The 21,246-nt window shown below is 43.7% G+C and overlaps 1 protein-coding gene across 1 annotated transcript in view; it reads left to right on the top strand.

Moving 5' to 3' along the window:
- The window catches only part of LOC113192857 (retinal-specific phospholipid-transporting ATPase ABCA4), a 127,407-nt gene extending 108,024 nt beyond the window's left edge, over positions 1–19,383 (top strand). Inside the window, exons 37-50 of the mRNA XM_077791555.1 lie at positions 74–189; positions 1,192–1,339; positions 4,626–4,749; positions 5,126–5,255; positions 8,279–8,399; positions 8,859–8,921; positions 9,395–9,501; positions 10,573–10,714; positions 13,971–14,105; positions 14,945–15,048; positions 15,124–15,216; positions 16,768–17,017; positions 18,559–18,648; positions 19,324–19,383. Of these exons, the coding sequence (XP_077647681.1) occupies positions 74–189; positions 1,192–1,339; positions 4,626–4,749; positions 5,126–5,255; positions 8,279–8,399; positions 8,859–8,921; positions 9,395–9,501; positions 10,573–10,714; positions 13,971–14,105; positions 14,945–15,048; positions 15,124–15,216; positions 16,768–17,017; positions 18,559–18,648; positions 19,324–19,383 (1,683 nt within the window). The remainder of the gene's footprint in view (positions 1–73; positions 190–1,191; positions 1,340–4,625; positions 4,750–5,125; positions 5,256–8,278; positions 8,400–8,858; positions 8,922–9,394; positions 9,502–10,572; positions 10,715–13,970; positions 14,106–14,944; positions 15,049–15,123; positions 15,217–16,767; positions 17,018–18,558; positions 18,649–19,323) is intronic.
- The last annotated feature ends 1,863 nt before the right edge of the window (positions 19,384–21,246 follow it).

The raw sequence follows: 21,246 nt of genomic DNA, 5'->3' as shown, positions 1-21,246 counted from the left end.
GGTCCCATCCCTCATTGTACAGACCATGAAACAGGTCCTAGTTGTTCATGACTTGCTATCTTCTCTGTTCAAGATGAATTATGCAGTGAGTGCAGGACTGGTGGTGGGCATCTTCGTGGGATTTCAGAAGAAAGCCTACACGTCCCCAAGCAATCTTCCTGCCCTTATTGCGCTGCTCATGCTGTATGGGTAAGTCATTTGGGCTCCTAACTAATGGCACCAAAGGGAAGCCAGGGGTGGGGTGGGACTTCCGGCAGTGGTAGATGCACAGGGTTAGTGTCCAGTCCCTAGCAAGGTCTGCATCTGCTAATCAGGAATCTGGCTTCTGTTTCTGACTTTTCCAATAGAGATATTTCTAAGGCCAGTCCATTCAGGGACATTGGGAAGGGCTCCACATAATCTGACTCTTCTTCCACTCCCACTGTGGCCTTGTCTGGAGTCTGGGAATTGGTCACTCCCCAGTTCCTCCACAACCCTGAGTCATCCTTGGCACTTTGCCCATCTCTGTGCTTCCATCTGTACTGCCCAGGAGTTCTTTTCACATAATAGAAAACTCCAGCTGGAAAGCTGCTCCTGGGTCAGGCTAGAGGGTGACAGAGATTCAAGTCCAGTTGGTTGTAGAGCCCATCACGCAACTTTATATCCCAGGCCTACCTCTTTCTGTGGGTGTAACTATGGATAAGTAAACCACCCATGTGGGGCCCAGTTTCCTCATCTGAAAAATGGAAATAATGATCCCTGCCCTTCCTATGTGGGTCAGTAAAATCTTACCAGAGCAATGGTTTCCATTCATCTCTCTTGGAAAAGGGGAATTCAGAAGCCAGGGAACTATGAACTGCCCAATGAACTGTGATGATGAGCTGCTGGGGACCTTCAGCTTTGCTTTGCTGATCCAGACTAGAGCCAGAAGCACTGCAGGGTGGAGAACCCTCCTGTGTATTGTGTTTCACAAAATACACACACAGCCACTGTTATTTGCTCCTCACATGACCCATGAGATGGTCAGGATGGGCCTTATGATCTCCATTTAAAGATGAAGCATAGAACTTAGGGATGGAGCATCTCTTTTTCCCCCTGGGACTCTGGCCATTCAAATGTGTCACCTCACACATGAGGGGAGTACATCCTATCTAGGTACAGCTGATAGGATGACAATTGGAACACTTCCCATGGTATTGCCATTTCACACAGATGGGCAGTCATTCCCATGATGTACCCAGCATCCTTCCTGTTTGACGTCCCCAGCACAGCCTATGTGGCTTTGTCTTGTGCTAATCTATTCATCGGCATCAACAGCAGTGCCATCACCTTCATCTTGGAATTATTTGAGAGTAACCGGGTGAGTGTGACTTTCTTGGCATCTTTATTTGATTAAGAGTATACTATTTGATTAAGAGTATATTGCATACTAGAGAGTATACAATGGCCAAGCAGAGCCATGGGCAAGCACTGCATGTGTAGATGCTCAGTGCTTAGACCAGCATTGTTGTCTTCTTTCCCTCCCAGCATGCCTTTCTTCTTGCTGATCTGCATTCTCTGAATGTTGCATTTTCTAAGCCTATTCTGCAAGCTATAAATGACTGCCAAGACCCTGACTTTTTAGATTTTCATATCCCTTTCAAGAAAGTTTCCTCTGGGACTGTGAGTGTTAGGTTTGTTAGGTTTCCTACACACACACACACACACACACACACACACACACACACTGACACTAGTAGGTATCACATTTAGGTGATTTCAAAATGTAAAAGGAACGAAAGACATATAATGAAAAAATCTCCTTTCTACCCCTGTTTCTGATTCACCCAGTTTCCTTCTCCAGAGGAAACCTTATTCAAGTTTCTAATGTGTTCTAGAGACATAAAGTAAATATATAAATATTCTTTCTCCTACTTCTTATGCAAATTATAACATATACCATGTACTATCCTGCACCTGTTAATCCTTAGGACAGAATTAGGAAATCATGGTCCTGAATGACTCAAATGTTTTGAGCTATGAAGTCCACTTGTCCTGTCCATACCCTCTGACTTTCCCTTCCAGAAAGAAATGGCCAGCTAAATCCTAAAAGAAGTGGCAGTAGCTACAAGGCTGCCTTTACTTCACACTCCCACCTGCTCTGTCTGAGTCCTTTCATGGCTGTCCTCAGAGCATTCAGGTTTGCTGGTGTCCCTGTATCCTCAGGCACCTCGCTAGCCCTTCCTTTCCTCATGAATTCTTCACAGTCCAAGGGGTGGGAACCAGCCAGCATATCTGCACTGTGCCCTTGCTGGGAAAACAGAGGGTAAGTCTGTGCTGAGGCCCTAAGCTAACCTCCCATGACCTCCTAAGAGCCATTTTCCCCCAGACCTAGTGAGGTTTTCTGTGGCTACTGAGCCAGGAATTAACCCACCTGTGCCATTAATAATAGAAATATGGCAGATCACAGACCAGAGGGACATGGATAAGAACACAGAGCTAGAAGATGGCCTGCATACCTGGTGGATGAAAATGCTGCTCATCAGAGCTGTTTTTGCCACAGGCTTACAGCCCACTGTCTTAAGAGGGTGTGTTATTTTAGAATAATTAAATAGCAAGCTAAAAGGAACTCAGAACATTCTCCCTCCTGCAGTCACATTCAACCACATATTGAGCACTTAGCCATTTACTAAGCACTCTTCTTCCCATAAAAGCTGCTTACTTGATCAATAAATGCTACAGAAATTTCCAGTATCCCACATGAGGCTCTTAGGGTAGCTGCTATCATTGCTTAGTTGGGAGGCATTTACTAGGTGAACACCATGTGACAGATATGTGAATGGAAACAAGTGTGACTCACTCATCCTATGCACAGGAGTTCCTGTTCCAGCAAGGAAACAAGCTACACATCAAAGTTAGCAACTGACAAAAGCCATCAATATGGTAGTCCATAAAACATCAAAGGAGCAAGAAATGTAAAAGACTACAGATCAGAGTGGGCCAGAGAGCTGGGCTGCAGGGATTAGAAGCATCTTATGGGGGATTTTCAACTTGAATCAGGCCTGGAGTAAATAGAATAGTATTAGCCTATTTAATGAATCATAAAGTACCTACAATGAGCTAACCACTGTACAAGGTATTTAGGGAACCAAGGTATTTAAGTGGAGAAAGGAGGTGCATTAAAAAAAGAAATAATCCCAGGAATGTGGTAAGAGAGGAAAGGATATTTAACCCAGGAATCAGAGGAGGCCTAAGAGAGAAGGGACTGCTTGAGTGACTCCCTAAAGAAGGGTAGGGATCTTGTCAGAGAACACAAGGGAAAAGAACATCCTTTCCTGCTAAGAACTATAGGTGTCAGAAATTGCAAATGCCACTGGGCCTGATGGCACAAGCATGTAATTCTAGTCATTTGGGAATCTGAGGCAGGAAGATCCCAAGTTCAAGATCAGTCTGTCCATACACATCTCAAAATAAAAAATACAAAGGTCTGGGGATATAGCTCAGTGGTAGAGTGCCCCTAGATTCAATCCCCAGTATAGAGGGAGAGAGGGAGGAGAGAGAGGAAAGAGAGGGAGGAGTGAGGGAGGGGGGAGGGAGGGAAGGAGGGAGGGAGGAGGAGAAGAGAAGAGGAAGGAAGGAAGGAAGGAAGGAGGGGAAGAGGAGAAGAGAAGAGAAGAGAAGAGAAGAGAAGAGAAGAGAAAGGAAGGGAGGGAGGGAAACTAAATGAAACCGCAAATGCAGAAGCCTAGAGGGAAAAGAGCACACAGTGCATTCTGGGAAGAGTTAGGAGGTGGTTGTAAAGAAGGATGAGGGAAACTGCAGAGGTATAGAGACTAGAGAGGTAGGAGGTGTAGTGTAGGGATGGGCCAGATGGAGTGGACAGCTGGGCTCAGCGAATTCCACCAGCCTCACCTTCTTAGTATCCTTTCTACCTTTTAGAGGGAGGCTGTGCCCAAAACTCCTTAGACAATGACAGGTTGCCCTGTGTGGAGCTGAGGAGCAGAGCCAGGAGGCAGCTGAAGGCCTGCTCCCATTTGGTTCATGCTGGACTAAGATAGAGTTGATGGAAGAGCCTCTATTCAGGTCTGACTCACAGCTGTACCAAAGGGGAGACCCCAGTCACACTCCTAGCAGCTGCTGCATCTTCTGGCAACAGGCATCTTGGAGGACTCCCACACCATGGCAAAGAAAGTCTGCAGAAGAGCTGCCCAAAGAGACAGCATCAGGGCTGCTGCTTCTCCATGGATTATTGCTGTAGTCCATGGAGTCATGCAGGGTTAATTAAGGAAAGCAATGTGCATGTTCTTTACAGTTAGCCCCAGTGCCCAGATAGCACTGAGCACAATAAATATTCAGAAAATGCTGCTGGGCTAGGTATCAGTTCCTACCCACAAGAATGACACAGGGAGCCCCAGGCATTGATTAGTCACGAATTTATTATTACTTCCGTGGCCTAGTCCTGAGGCACCTCCAGTAAGTACTTCAGGATGTCCACATCAAACCCTCTGCATCCTGTCTGACCAATCCCTCCTGTGGCCAGTCTAGCTGGAAGTCCTTTTCCTGCAGACCTCCCCTGCTCCCACCCTGAGAGGGCATCCCGGCTCACCTGCTCAGGACAGGGTAGGCAGCATCAGCCCTTATATCTAACAGTTGTCCTTCTGTTTCAGACGCTACTCAGGTTCAACGCCATGCTGAGGAAGCTGCTCATTATCTTCCCCCACTTCTGCCTGGGCCGGGGCCTCATTGACCTGGCTCTGAGTCAGGCTGTGACAGACGTCTATGCCCGGTTTGGTGGGTGGCATTCAAGGTCCATGGAGCACAGGCCCTGGATCCATTGAGGCAGGGAGGATTGCAGGATACAATCATATCTGTACCCTGGGCTGGGGTGGAAAGACACTGTGTTGGCTTGGGTTTATTCTGCCACTCAGGAGGGATTAGGGTACCTCTGTTCTCATGGCTCAGGAGTCATAGGAGGGGCAGAGGGCAGGTTTTTACTCTCTCCCTCTTTGACTTGAAAGCCAAGATGAGATTCATGTTTGGCTCTTACTTAATCCCTTGCATGAGGCCTGGTCCAGTTGGGCCTATTGTAGCCAGGTTTTGGGGGGGTACCTGGGGCAGCTGACACAGACTCAATCCCTATTGATATTCAGTGGCCTCAAATCTCCAGGTGAGGAGCACTCCCCAAATCCATTCCAGTGGGACCTGATTGGGAAGAACCTGATTGCCATGGCAGCAGAAGGGGTGGTGTACTTCCTTTTGAACCTCCTCGTCCAGAAACACTTCTTCTTCACCAGATGGTATGCCCTTGCTGCACCTGGGGGTTCCAGCAGGCAGCTCAGTGTGTCTTGGACTGAAATTCTTACTGATATGGTCATTTCTTTCCTCAGGAGTCCCACTCCATAATGGTTTTTTACATTCTCAAGGCCTAGCTTATTCTAAATAACACAGAAAGAGATAGGTTAAAATAGGCATATTAGAATTGAAGCCAACTCTCAACTTTAAACTATTTAAAATAGAATGTCACTAGTTTTAATTCTTTATTTTAATCTTCTCATTTAATTACCACATACTCATTTGAAATTAGACAATAGCATTGCAAATAACAATGGTTAAAAAAGCATCCAAAGAACTAGGAAATAATTTTGAGAAAACACAAAGTATACCCTTTTGCTAATTAGAAATTTGAGTGGGGTTACATAGGACAGAGAATATGGGGAGTAATATAGGGCTACGTGCCCCAAGAGTGCAGCCAGGAGTCTGTGAAGGGGTGAGGGGCAATGATTCACCCTCCCTCCCTGGATGCTGGATAATAGCTGCCAACTCTAACTTTACCAGGACTTCTCAATGGCTGGGTCAACTGACCAGGGCCCTAACCCAGCTCAGCCCATCTTCCCTAGGCTCTTCCCCCAAGCCCTGCCAGCTCCTACCTCATTTTGAGCAGCAACCCAGGTTCCTCTGTAATCCGGACCTTTACTGGCTTTGCAATCACTGGGCCCTCCCTAAAAAAATTTCCTGACAGTGTTTTGTTTCTTTTTCTTCTCTCTCTCTCTTTTTTTTTTATACTGGGGATTAAACCCAGGGACACTTGATCATTGAGCTACCTCCCCAGTTCTTTTCTTTTTTATTTTGAGAAAGGTCTCACTATGTTGCTGAGGCTGGCCTCAAATTTGCCATCCTCCTGCCTCAGCCTCCTGAGTTGCTAGGATTACAGGTGTGTATCACTATACCTGGCCAGTGTTTTGTTTATTTATATTTCCTCTCTCAGACTAATTCTAGTCACATGTAAATAAAGATTCCAAGTTTGGACTTGCCTTTTTTTTTTTTTTTTTTTTTTTTGGTATCAGGGATTGATGATGGATTTTTTGTACAAGGGTGCCTAACCACTGAACCACATACCCAGTCCTCTTTTATATTTTATTAGAGATAGCATCTCACTAAGTTGCTTAGGGCCTTGCTAAGTAGCTGATGCTGGGTTTGAGTCAGCTAAGGCTGGCTCCATCCTCCTGCCTCAGCCTCCCAAGTCACTGGGACTACTGGTGCCACCATACCCGGCTATTGGACTTGCTCTTTTGTGCATTTTTTAAGGTTTTGGCCCATAGGAAATTGATTCATTGGAAATTTATCTATTGTTTCACTCACAGGGTCATAAGGATTGAAAGAAATAATGGGTTAAACACTTTTGATAAAACATGATCAGGAATTGGTTCTACTTACGGGACACGGTGTGAGGAATTGTTGTTCTTGGGATCCTCAGCCCTTGAAGACCTCTCTACCGCTTTGGCCACATCTTTTTTTTTTTTGGTAGTTGTAGATGGACAGCATGCTTTTATTTTATTTGCTTATTTTTTTGTATGTGGTGCTAAGGATCGAACCCAGTGCCTCATGCTTGCTAGGCAAGCACTCTGTCACTGAACCCCAGCCCAGCCTTTGGCCACATCTTTTAAAGGCCTTTGTGATGAGTGAGAAAGGGTGAAGAGGGATATTCAGCCAAACAAGCCATTACCATCACACTCTGAGGACAGCACAGTTGAGTGGGTCCTGCCTGCCTTAGATCAAGGAGGACCAAAAAGGCATGCCACAGCTTCTAGTTTCCAGCCACACCCATATTAAGAAGGAGGGGGGGGAGGAAGGGTGCTCTTGTCAAGGATAGGGCCCACACAAAGATACAGAAGCCCCAGAAAGTAATGGTGCATGGAATAGTAGGAGTTCAGATTAGCTGTGAAAGGTGAAGTGGGACAGGAGATGAATCTGGAGGGGCACAGATCTGTCATAAAATACCCTCTCATTTAATGACTTGGGACTCAAGCCTGAGGGCAACACACAACCCTGGGGGGTGTTTAAATCAGAGAAATGATGTGATCTTACCAGGACTTAGAGCAGGGGGACCAGACAGAAGGCCATATTGGTACTCAGGCAAGAACCATGGTGACCTGGATAGAAATGGTGGCATCAGGAGATGGAGAAAAATAGGTTGATTGGATAAATAGCAGGAAGTTTTTTAGACAAAACTTGGTGATGGGCTAGATATAGTCAGTGAGGGGAAAATGGGGGGACTAGAGGCCTTGGTGGTCAGGGAGAATTTCAGAGAAGAAGCTATGCCTTTAAGGATGGGAGGATTCCTTTAGCAGAGCAGGAGGAAGAGAATATGTGAAAGGTAGCAAAGGTCAGCATGAGCTAGGGACCAGGGGCAGACGCCAGTAGTATAGAAGAGTGAGATGATCAGGTGGGAAGAGCGGGGGGGGGGGGGTCTGAGTGAGCACAGGGCTCTGATATTCCAACTGGGAAATCTGGTTTTAGCCTATAGCTGATGGAGAATGATGGAAGGTTTGGTGGCATGGGATGACCAGATGACAGCAGTTTTTAAGAGGTTGAGTTTGCATAGTGGGTGGAAGAACATAGAAAGCTTGGTAGACAGCAACTAAGCTTCATTGAGTTGTTGACATAGAAAAAAAAGAATTAGTAATAAGTTCCTAGGTCCTGCGTCTTTACTTGTGCCAGGCACTGTGCTGAGCTCATCTTCACTAAACTGTATGAGATAAGAGTCTTCTCTCCATCCTGTGGTTGGAAGAGGAAAGGTTCAGAAAGGTCCATGACCTGCCAAAGGTCCAGCACAAACTAGATCCTGAAACTGACTCTGGATGTGAACATTTAACCCCTCTGTGCCTACCTCCTGTTAGGAGCACTTTTTAGAATAAAAGCCCTAGAGGATAAAAGTACAGGGGAAGCAGAAGTGAGGGAATTGGAGAAAAGGTCAGGTGAATACCACAGTGCCAAGGACTCCACACACCCAGCCCAATCCTGTCCCTCTTCCTTCCCCTAGGATTGCCGAGCCCCCCAAGGAGCCTATTGTTGATGAAGATGATGATGTGGCTGAAGAGAGACAAAGAATTACTAGTGGTGGAGATAAAACTGATATCTTAAGGCTAAATCAACTCACCAAGGTAAAGAAAAAGGCGTAGGCATGTTGCTTAGGAGGTGCCACTAGTTGGACCTCAGATGGCACAACGTTGTCATGTTCCTTCTCTAGAGCAAGTGATCTGCTTCTTCAAGCACTCTGTTTTCCTAATATGTGGCATCATCATCATCTCTGTGTTATAACTTGTCTTCCAAGAGCATCTAGATACATGCTTTGACCGTGCTATTCCCCTTGGGTATTGATACAGAACCTCAGTGAGAGCTCCTTCAGGTGACCATCACTGATCTTTCTCCATTCCATTTCTGTACAGCATGGGTCAGCTTCACAATTCTCAGAGCTTACAGCTGCTCTCTGAACACCCATGTCAATCCATAACCTCTGAGCATTGATGGTTTTCTCCCAAACTAACCTTTCTCTGCTTGCTCTTGCTCTCCCTGCTCTAACCCTGTCTCAGTCCTCACCTCAGTTTCTCTGGATCTTGCAGGTTTATTCAGGCTCCTCCAGCCCAGCAGTGGACAGGCTATGTGTTGGAATCCGTCCTGGTGAGGTAGGTATCTGCAGACCAACATGAAAGTGCTTCAGAAAATCAGTTTATGCAAGACTCCTCCCCTCTGAAGCAGAACTACTCAATAGGAATCTAACAAGAGCCACATAGTGAATTTTAATTTTCTAATAATTACATTAAAAAATTAAAAGCATATAAAACTAATTTAATAATATTTTTAATTTTGCTCAATATGTCTAGTGTTATCATTTCAATATGAAATTAATATAAAGTATCGCTGAGCTATTTTGCATTTTTTTCATTCTAAGCCTTTAAAATCCAGAGTATTTTACACAGAGGGCCAATGTCCATTGGGACTAGGTGTATTTTGTGTCAGTAGCCACATGTGGCTAGTAGCCTCTGTACTGGCAGTCCAGGTCTCAAATGCCTCCCCCAGATCACACACCGACACTGGAGCCTGACATTCCAGGCCCTCTTATTCTGCTGTGCAAGGCCAGCTCTGTTTTTTCTCCTAGTGCTTTGGTCTCCTGGGAGTGAATGGTGCAGGCAAAACAACCACATTCAAGATGCTCACAGGGGACACCACAGTGACATCAGGCGATGCCACTATAGCAGGCAAGAGGTGAGTGCCCCTGCCCTTTCTGCCTCAGGGTGTAGCTCACAGGCCACATCCCTGATCCAACATAGGGAAAGTGATCTTCAGACCCTATGTCAGAATGACTCTGTGACCTAGAAAGATCATTGCCTCCCAGAGAGCATGGTCCTAAAAGTACACAAGAGATCCACTGAAAAATGGAAATGAATTGTGATTATAAGAGTGCTATTAGCACAGGTTCTTAGAAAGTTCTAAGAAGCAATAAGTCAGTGGTCCTTCATTTCTCTGGGGTCATTAACTTTTGAGCACCTAATAAACCTGCACCCTCTTCCTACAAAAGATTACACCAGCAGGGTAGTGGTGCATGCCTATAATCCCAGCAGTTTGGGAGGCTGAGACAGATCAAGAGTTCAAAGCCAGCCTCAGCAAAAGTAAGGCACTAAGCAACTCAGTGAGTTGCTTAGTGAAAATGTTTCATAAAATCTAAAATAAAAATACAAAATAGGGCTGGGGATGTGGCTCAGTGTTCGAGTCCCCTGACTTCAATCCCTGGTACTAAAAAAAACAAAAGAATATACCAGCACCTACCATGACCTCTCTCCACACATTTTTGCAAAAAGTTTCAGGGAATTTACTGAACCCTGAAGCATGTTCATGACCCTGCTGGAGCCCCTGGATCCCAAGTTCGGAATTACCATGATGAAGTGTCCTTTCTCTAGGTTGTTTCTAGATAGGGACTTGTGCTGACTTCGTGCTGATGCAATGACTGCGTGCTGATGCTTGGCTTTGCCACACCAAAGAGTATAAAGGAAAAACTGGCCTGTGTCCTCAGCTTCCAGAGGGTGAATGCTTCCCTCTGCAATTTTAAACAGACTTCCTGCCTCTATGGGAAAGGACAACGGATGACCTCTCACATGTTTGCCTCTTTGCTAGGTCCCTGCTTTGATTTCCAAATGTGTACATTTGGTGTGCATTGCTAAAGCAAAGCAGGAAGGAGAAGAGTCAGCCTACTTATCCCCCTGGAAGAAGGTTTCCAGCCCAGATCTCTAGTCATTCTCTCTATGTAGGAAACTCACTAATTGCTGTTTCTTCTTACAGTATTTTAACCAATATTTCTGAAGTCCATCAAAATATGGGCTACTGTCCTCAGTTTGATGCAGTTGATGACCTGCTCACGGGCCGAGAACACCTCTACCTTTATGCCCGGCTTCGGGGTGTACCAACAAAAGAAATTGAGAAGGTAATAATGGTTTGTTGTGGCCATATAAGAGTTTGGCAAACCATAAGCCTGTTTCATGGAGTATGTTAATTTAGAGATTGGAAATTAAAGCATACTATCCATTCATTTATTCATTCCAACAAATGCTCTATAGTTTCTATTGGATGCCAAGTACTGTTCTAGAAGCCAGGGATAGAGTAGTGAACAAAGTAGGAAAAAAAATTCCTACATTCATATCAAAAAAATATGTGTACACTTACCTATCAACCCAGCAGTTATACTTCTGAAAATACACATCCCACAGTAAAAAAATGCATATGTACAGGTTATTCATTGCATTTATAATGCAAAATACTGGATATTACCTAAATGTTTAGGCACAGTAGACTGGTTGATGAATTTATGGTACATGCACACAACAAATCTTGTGCAGCTATTTAAAAAAAAGAATAAGGAAGATCTCTGTGAACTGATGGGAGTTAATTCTAATATTGTTAAATGAAAAAAATCAAAATGCAAAAGAGAACTAATAGAATGCTACTTTTATGTAAAAAAATAAATAAAAGATCATTTAAATGTCTGTTTACCTTCACAAATAGAACACAAAATGGGTAAACCAGAAAACAATGGATTTGGTGATGAATAAGAGGGAGTTAGGATGGAAGAAGGGAAGGGATAATAATTCTCTGGGGGTATCTCTTTCTATAGTTTTAGCTTCTGGCAAATGTTAATATTCTACATATTCGTAAATAAAACTAAATCAAAAGAATGAGAAGAAAGTACAAATGGAAGCAAAAAACATTGCATATAAACTGAAGCTAATTAAACCCAATTTTATTTCAAATAAATATCATAAGCATACAGATATGGGAGAAGAACTAATACAACTGACGAACATAGTATTTGGCTATTCTCAGTCTTGGGCAGGGTGCAGTGAGGACAAAGAACTTCAAGTTCTGAGTTCTTTTTAGATTTTTACAGTGGCATAGAAAAAGCAATTCTGAAACCATTTTAGATGTGTTATATAGGATTAAGTAAATGGATAAATGTGTTAATGTTTTTGGAGCCAACATTCTCACCATGGAAGAAGTAACAATACAAACACAGAAAGGGGGAAAGCAAGAAGGAGCTCTGGGGGGTGGATTGGAGTTAGAGTTAACACTGTGAATTCATGAAATACTTACATGCTTTTATGTAAGTATATAGGTAGGCTCACGTATAGTGCACATTTACATGCATATATGCATGTGCATATTGGTGTGTATGTGTTTATTGTCCTCTGAAAGAGCCAAGAAGGAAGAATACCCTAATAGCTGTGAGTGTACTCTGCCCAGATTTTAGATCTTCATAATATTCCCCTTCTAAAGGGAACCATGACTCTTCAAATAAGTAACAGATGCCAAAGCTGGAACATCTTATTGTGCTAAAAGTAGGAAGCAAAATGAAGAGACATGTCACAAGAACATAGGAGCCATCCTGAAGGGATCACCACAGCCAAATATGGAACAATCTGAAAATCAAAATAATGAAATACCATGATAGGTTGTAAAACACTGGGGGTAAAGTAGGAATTTGTGTCTATACTGTTAGATAAATATAAGAGAAGGGAAGGATCTTGCTTACCTTCAAGTGCTGAGCACCAACTGATTAGTGTGAAGAAGCTCTGGAGTCAGAAAACGACTTTGCAATGACCATATTAAAGACCAGATTGCACAAAAATCACCAATGGACAATAAATTTAGGGGAAGTTTTATGAGAGAGGATATTTACATGTTTTAAAAGAACATCTGCACAGATAGCTTTTTGGTTGCAAGGGGTGGGGAGCAATTCATAATGGAAAAATTAGGCAACATATTAACTGAGTGATCAAAATTAATGTTATCTACAAGAGACAGGTGGACATCTCATGCCCCAAACAGGATACCCAAGGGACACAACTTCACTCATATGGAATCCTTACTAGAAATGTGTAATGTGAATCTTATCATGAGGAAATATCAGACAAATTCCAAAGAAGGAACATCCATTTTTTTTTAAATATTCTTTTAAAATATCAAAGACATACAGATAAAGAAAGGCTGTGGAAATATTCCTATAATAGGAGGCTAAAGAGATATAAAGAGTGAATTATAGACAATAGACTGCATCATGTGCTGAAGCAAGGTGTGGGGGAGTGGGGTGACATGAAGAATATTATTGGAACAGTTGATAAAACTGAACTATGAACAAGTAGATTCGATAAATATCATGACAGTGTTAATTTACTGACCTTGATAACCAAACTACAATTGTGTAAGAGAATATCCCTACTCTTAGGAATTATGCATGGAAGTACTTAGAAATGAAGGTCCATAAACTTATCCTCAAACAGGTCAGGAAAAATAAGTGTGTGTGTGTGTGTGTGTGTGTGTGTGTGTGTGTGTTTGTATGAGAAAGAGAGGGGAAGCTTATGAATGTTCTTTGTATTTCTTTTACTTTTACACATTTTTAAAAGTTTGAAACTATTTCCAAATGAAAAGTCAAAAATGGAGCTTATATTCTAGCAGGAGGGACAATTGATAAATCAGTGAAGTATCCATACCAGGCAGAGTAAAACAAATGCAGAAGGCAGAGCATGGTGCAATCATCTCCATCAACTTTCTTAGTTTTTTCCTCTGTGCAAATGTGCACATGTATATACCTCCACCCCTGTTATTCTCTATCATGTTTCCCTGTAGAACTCCCTCAAAACACTGCTGTCATTCTATTTAATTTCTATTGTCTGTCCTTGCTGCCCATCTGTGAGCACAGCATGATGGTTGTGTTTACCATTGTTCTCCAGTGCCTAGCACAGTGCCGGACATAGTGAGTGCTCTGTAAGTATGCATTAACTGCACAAAACTTTAGGTGTGACTCTGTTGAGGGGTGGAACCAGTGGGTCTTGGACCCACCATCTTCTCAAAGAGACCTTAGGACTCTTCCTTTTCCAATAGCCACAGTCTAGGACATGGTAAGAAATGCTCTCTTCATCTTTGTAAGGCCTAAGTTCATTTCCCTAAGTTCACTCCCTTGATGAGTGTTGAGCTGCCCAAGACACACTGGTATCAAAGGTACAGAGTGGAAAGGAGACTCTATCTGCTCCTGAAGCATGTGCCAGAGGACAGGAGCCAGCAAGTAGCCCTAACTGGGTCTGTCATCCTGGATGGGTGGGATCTGCGAACGGGAAACTTTGAACTATGGAGGTCTGCCGTGTGCCCATGTTCCTCTTCTCCAGATGGGATTTCATTCTCTTCTTTAGGTTGCAAACTGGAGCATCCAGAGCCTGGGCCTGTCTCTCTATGCTGATCGTTTGGTGGGCACATACAGTGGGGGCAATAAGCGGAAGCTCTCCACAGCCATGGCACTCATCGGCTGCCCACCGCTGGTGTTGCTGGTGAGGGCATCGCAACCGGAAGTTGGGGGGCCACCCTAAGAGCCAAGCAAGTCGGCATCTCTCTGGTGGGGAAAATGTGTCCCAGGTCCTGTGGCAGTTTGTTTTCATCTGGATTGCACCCTGCATGGTTCCTTATGAGCCATCAGCCCAGTGTTTGATTTGCAGCTTTCAGGCATGGTCTGATTAGGAGTTGCTGGGAAGTCTCTCCAGGGCCACAGCTCACCATGGGGAAGTTCTGTCCCCTCTGGGGAACGTTGGTGTCTGGTTGGAAATTACTTCAGCATGAGGAGGTCTGTGTGGGATACCTGTGGACAGACATGTTGATCTGGATCCGAGGCTCCCATGACTCTCCCCAGAGCTGGAGCAGGCCCAGGGCCCCAGACCTTGCAGTCTGAGGCTCATGAGGGCATGGGTCATAGGACATGGAGGGAGCCAAAAAGTTACCTGGGTTATCTTCCTCTCCTTACACACTTGTAGTTTTGTGTTGTCCATTTTGGTGGGGTTTTTTGTTTGTTTGTTTGCTTGTTTTGTTTTATTTTGGCCTTTTTAAAGGATAATTCTACCATTGCCTATTATCAACTGTAACCTACTCTCAGGTTGAAGGAATCTAGAGGTGTACATCATGTTTCTTTACTCTGATTCACCTCCAGCCTTCCATGTGCTGCACCTGGGTGCCCCTCCCCCATCTTGCTGAGCTGGGAAACCGCTGAGAAAGTATCTGTCAGCTCATCCTTCTCAGACACCAGGGCGGCTCAAAGGGAGTCAGCTGGCAGAGTCTGCAGTGACCCAAAAAGGCCAACTCCAAGTCCACATGCCCCGCTCTCTCTCCCACCCCACAGGATGAGCCCACCACCGGAATGGATCCTCAGGCGCGACGCATGCTGTGGAACACCATTGTGAGCATCCTCAGAGAAGGGAGAGCTGTGGTCCTCACCTCTCACAGGCAAGAGATGCCCAGGGTGGGGAAGGTGGGTGGGAGTCCCTGCTACTGCCTCATCTCCTCTTTCCTGTACCACAGCATGGAGGAGTGTGAGGCACTGTGTACCCGGCTGGCCATCATGGTGAAGGGCACCTTTCAGTGTCTGGGCACCATTCAGCACCTCAAATACAAGTAAGCAAGCTGGGGGGCGGGGGGCGGCCTCCTTTTTGCTACCTTTTGTGGGGTTGAACCAGGCCCTGTGTTCTCTTTGGATGCTTGGGAGAATCCTGCTGCCTCTCATCCCACCTGCTAGTGGTAGCTGGGCCAGGTGCCCCTGAGGCAAATGCAGAAAGCATTGTGCTGATAATAAGTTCCTCTGTATTGGACTAATTGCTTGTGGTTAAAACACTGATTCAATGTCACCTCACTTATCCTACCAGATCCACTCTGGCCTTTATCATGAGAGGCCACAACCAATATAAGAATGATTAGGAGACCAAACAACTTGGAAACCAGATTTCTTCTCTAGACTATTATATGCTTTTAAGTTTGAAAAATGACCATAAGAAACTAAGAATGCCAGTAGTCTCGATTAGAATTATCCTGTACCCATAAATTGTTGTAAATAATTCCTTATTTACAGTTTGTGTGCTGAAACTAACAACCAGTTAAAACAAGATTATCATTATATTGCCAGGTTCCCTTGCATTCTGACATGCCTTCTAACCTGGGAAAGAGTGGGTTTATAGTTGTGGATTTTATTTAGCACACTTATCAAGAGCCCAGAATCTAAAATCATCAGCTAGTTGATAAAAGGGACATCACAGAATCTTCCTTACCTAGGCGGATGTGCTTAATCTTAAGGATCTGTGAAAGTGTATTTCAGTGAAAAGGTCTAGGGAGAAAGGTCTAGTAGATGAGCTACATTTGGCAAATGGATATTTGATCCTGATTTCTTGAGTAATTACAGTCTCCATGCTGGATATTTGTGAGGACATCAGCATGTAAGGTCAGATCTGTGTCAGCAATTCCTTGTGCCCAACTGCTGAGGAATGACCCCGTACTCCTTTGCCTCTCATTCTCCATGACAGAGGAGATGATTGAAGAGATGAGGAGGCATTTTCCCATGTGGAGGGACATCAATTCTCTGGAGCTGAAAGACGGATAGAGAATGGCCCTAGGTCAAGGAGGGACCTTACAATGATAGTGTTCATCATACACCCTGACCTAGCCATATACAGATGCCAAAGGACCACCAGCACACTCTCTGGTAGACCATCCTTCATCCTCCCTGTGAAGATTGCCAGCAACCTGGTGAAGGGAGGAAGGAAGCACCAATGGCCCTGTTTCTGGAAACTTCCTTAGAGAAAGCATGCTGTCTTCCCAGGCCTTTGCTTCCCCCTTGCTGGTGTCCTAAAGGCCAGTCAGCCCTTGCCACCCCATTCAGAATGCACTGGTCACATGTCTTTATCAGCCGGCCTGGGATCTCCACAGGGCTACAACCACCTTTGACTTCAGAAAGTACAACTTTGCCACTTTACCACACACATTCAGACCTTTAAAAACTGGTACCAAAAGGTTTCCCCAAGAACTACTACATTTCTTTCTCCTAGTTTTAAACACACACAGATGGCCAATGGTATGGGCCTAACCCCAGTGTGCAGGATGAGTCTACTCCTTATTTTGTGATTGCCTTTGACCCCCACCCACTGACAGGCCTGTACTTCACTGTGCATCCCTTAGGTTTGGAGATGGCTACATTGTCACAATGAAAATCAAATCCCCAAAGGATGACTTGCTTCCTGACCTGAATCCCGTGGAACAGTTCTTCCAGGGGAACTTCCCTGGCAGTGTGCAGAGGGAGAGGCATTACAACATGCTCCAGTTCCAGGTCTCTTCCTCCTCCCTGGCCAGGATCTTCCAGCTGCTCCTCTCCCACAAGGACAGCCTGTTCATCGAGGAGTACTCAGTCACACAGACCACACTGGATCAGGCAAGTCCACCTCAGGGCACCAGGCACAGGAGAGAAGACTGTGCAAAGACTGTGCCAGAATGCCAACATGGGCTGCAGTTGACACAAGAGGCAGGCATGACATTCCCGATTTTTAACACACTTTTCTCTCTGTCTATTAGGGTAAATCTTGATAAATCAGAAATTGTTTTCAAATAATGTTACTCATCAGCAAACAATGTCATTGATTTTTTTTTTAGATCGTTCTTCTTTTACATGTTATTTCTTTCTTGTGTGTGGTGGTGGCTTTTTTTTTCAAATCAACTTTAGTGATATGTAATTTACATACAATAAAACACACCTATTTTAAGTGTACATTTTTGTGATTTTTTTTAAAAAAAGGTTTGTTTGGTTTTTTTTTTTTTTTAGTTGTAGATGGACATAGTACCTTTATTGTATTTATTCATTTTTTTAATATGGTGCTGAGGATCGAACCCAGTGCTTCACACATGCTAGGTGAGCACTCTACCACTGAGCCACAACCCCAGGCCCACTTTGGTGAGTTTTTATAAACATGTTCCATCTGTATTTTTATAATGTAATCACATTCTTTATTGTGGTAAAAATATATATGTGTTTGTGTAAAATATATATAATTTACCACTTAACCATTTCTAAGTGTAAAGTTCAAGAGTGTTAACTACCATCACCACCACCCATCTCCAAAACTCTTTTCAGCTTGCAAAACTGAAACTGTGTCCATTAAACTGTACTGTTCTTCCTCCTCCACTCTGCCGCTTCTCCTAGCAACTATCATTCTTCTTTCTGTCTCTATGAAACTGGCTATTCTGTGTACCTCACACAAGTGGAATCATGCAAAATTTTTCCTTTTGGGACTGGCCTATTTCACTAAGCATAATGTCCTCATGGCCCATCCATGTTGTAGCATGTGTCAGAATTTCCTTCCTTTTTAAGACTGAATAATATTCCATTGGGTTTAAATGCCACATTTTGCTTATCCTTCTATTCATTCATCAGTGGACATTTGGGTTCTTTCCGAGTGTTTTGTTCTTTACTAAACACCCTGAAAGACAATTCAACAAAGACAGTAGAAATAGGCAAGTTACCTTTTACTCCTTGAAGAGGAGCTGGCTTACCTGCTCACCTGCACCTTCTTATCAGCCTTGAGCAGATGAAGGCCAAACTGGATTCCTTAGGCAGGAGTTGTGTACATTGAATGAAGATCAGAAAAGAGTCAACTACCTTTTCTTAGTTCCTTCTTTAACAGATTAGGAAGGTACTGTCTGAGAAATTGCCTTGCCTTGGTTACTCCAACATCTGAACCCAAAGTCCTTTGAAACCTCTAACAGGAACTTCCTTGGCTTGGCTCGGAAGATGCAAGCTCTGTCCAGGGGACCAGTGGCTGGGTTTGTGTGCATGTACCAGCCTCCCCTGGTCAGGACACCAGTCACCCCAGTATGGCTGTATGATAATTGGAAAATACAGAGTTAACTGGATAGGTCATGTAGGGTGCTGTTTTTCTGGAGACATCTACTTAACTCTTGCTCTTCTTTTGACTCCAGGTGTTTGTGAACTTTGCTAATAAACAGCAGACGGAACCTCATGACCTTCCTTTGCATCCTCGAGCTGCTGGAGCCAGCCAAAAAGCCAAGGTACTGCTGCTGCCCTTTCTCAGTCCACTGCTTGAGGCAGATCCTGGGCTCCCAGGCCCAGTTGGCCCACTGCACCTGAGGTGACCCAAGGATCACACATACCTCCTGCTGAGAGCTCCACTCATACCATGCCCCTACCATATCCTTGCTATATCCCCACCACTCTGCGCTGAAGGTCTTGTTGTTCCTATTGTAATCTGGAAGCCATTTGGATAGGAGAGCATATTATTGTTGTTGTTATTATTATTATACCAGGGATTTAACCCAAGGGTGCTTAACCCCTGTCCCACATCCCCAGCTCTTTTTATTCTTTGAGACAGGGTTTCACTAAGCTGCTTAAAGTATCACTACCACTAAGTTGCTGAGACTGGCTTTGAAAATCCTCCTACCTCAGCCTCCCCAGCTGCTCGAATTGCCAGCATGCACCACCATGCCCCAGTGGGAGAGCATTTTTTTAGAAGAACTTTCCCACATGTTTTTGTTTAGAAATAAGAAGCATGGAAGATAGGACAGAATATGAAAACATTTGGGTTATTAAGATACTTGATATCTATGTCTGGTCATGCATTAGAATTTCAAAGGAAGGGAGTGAACCAGCATCTGTTTCAATGGTGGGCACATTTAGTTAGATCAAGGGCCATGTCTGTTGTAGGAAGGGGGCTCTTTGTTCTTTAGAAAAGTATCAAGATGAAAGAGGAAGAAGCAATAGAAGGTGTGGATCCTGGCCTGCAATAACTCTTGAGTATGTCCAGGTACCTGCCTTGGCTCAGTGCCCATGTGAGAAGCACACCTTGCCCTCCAAATTCCCCAGACGGAGAGATGGCTAGAGAAAGCATGGAGGTGCCAGTTCTCAGGTGACTTGACTTAAGCCTGGGTTTTTTTTTTTTCATTTTTATAGATAGGTTTATTTGATGAGGATTGTGAAGCCTGGGGTTTTAAAGGGATGAGTTGAGTCAGCCTTTCTCCCCTGACTTACCTGAAGAATAAACCAAATCAAATCAAAGCATTTTCCAAAAAGCAGAAGTGTGCAAGATCTTATTTTCCAAATTTCTCATTCCTCCCAACCAATTTCTTGATTGCAAGAAAAACCAAATCTAGTGAATGACTGAGATACTGCTTTCCAAAACAGGGCTTGTGATGAATGTTTCCCTTTCCTTTTGACCAGTAGAGGTCTCACGGCCACTTAGCAAGATGGAGTTTGCACACACACATACCCCACCAAAATGCCAAGCAAAGACACCTATTCAGGGAAGGTTAGTTTTGCTGATTTCTAGTCACCATTTCTCACTTATAAATCTTGTAGTTGCTGTTGACACTAGTCAAAATGATTCTTTGAAATCAGCTTGCAATTATAAATCCTTTGGGGCTGGGGCTGGGGCTGGGGCTCAGTGGTAGAGCGTTTGTCTAACATGTGCGAGGCCCTGGGTTCGATCCTCAGCACCACATAAAAATCAATAAATAAATTAAAGGTACAAAAAATTATGAATTCTTTTTATAACACAGATACATAATTGGGTAGCAAAATTGTTTCCTAGAACTTCCAGGGTCCACCCTGCTCCTCCCCCAGCCTCCATTGGCATACTTCATCTTAAAGGGCCAACACATCACCTCTGGGCCAGGCCAGGGGCACTGATAGTCTGTAACCTACAGCAATTAATTCCAAACTTTCCCCTTTATTAGACATAATTTTTAAATTATATTTTTTATATTTTGGCTCACAAATATTAGAAAACCTACTGTGACACATTTGTCAAATTATTTATTATTATTTTATAATAATTTTTTTAATTCAAACCGTATCTCTAATTTATGACATACTATCTTTACAAAGGTTAGCAAACTCCTTTGTATGTAAACAAACCTGTCATGAAACAGAGTTAATTACATTCTTGTTCTTATTACACCACTTTAAAATACTTTTTTTTTTAAGTACTCTACAGAAAAGGGTAATTTCTCTCAAGGCATTCTAGAAAAGCTTTGCAGCTTACTTCTGAACAAATGGGAGAGCTGAGCTTCAGGAAGTTCAGCAGGCTGTTGGCTTCACAGTCCCCGGCTGTGAGCAAGGCCTACACAAGGTCTAGAAACCGACTTATCAAGACAATTTTAAAGTTTGTCAGAGGACTTAGTCTTGGAAAACATCTTTTGGAATTAGGTTTTGTGTTATCTTAACCATCTATTTTATAAAAATAGGTGAGGATTGTTTTGATAGATGAGTAGGCGACAGATGATCAGACAACTTAAAAACATCCTAAATGGGTTTTAAGTATGTGGTCATCTGTGCTTTCTAAAGTCAGGAACAACTCAGATCAATTTCTGATCCTTATTTTCACACACTGTTGCAATTTCCCTGCCTCACTTTTAATCTTATCCATTTGTTTCCTTATGAAACTAATTTCATTGTTTAGAAGTACCTGATGCCTCATTGCACCACCTCAAAGCATATGCTGAACCTTGAATACAATAATAGTAACCATTGCCTTAAGAGATGGGTGATTTTAATCCAGAAAACTGAATAAACCACATTTTGAATGGACTGGGAAGGCCTGCCTCTAGCCCCTCTTCCCACACTCTCCCACACCTGTAGCAGGGATTGGTTCA

This window comes from Urocitellus parryii, chromosome 11, assembly GCF_045843805.1.
Source record: "Urocitellus parryii isolate mUroPar1 chromosome 11, mUroPar1.hap1, whole genome shotgun sequence".
Classification (NCBI taxonomy): Eukaryota; Metazoa; Chordata; class Mammalia; order Rodentia; family Sciuridae; genus Urocitellus; species Urocitellus parryii.
The sequence above is the reverse complement of the archived record's forward strand: the minus strand, read 5'-3'. Positions and strand labels throughout refer to the sequence as shown.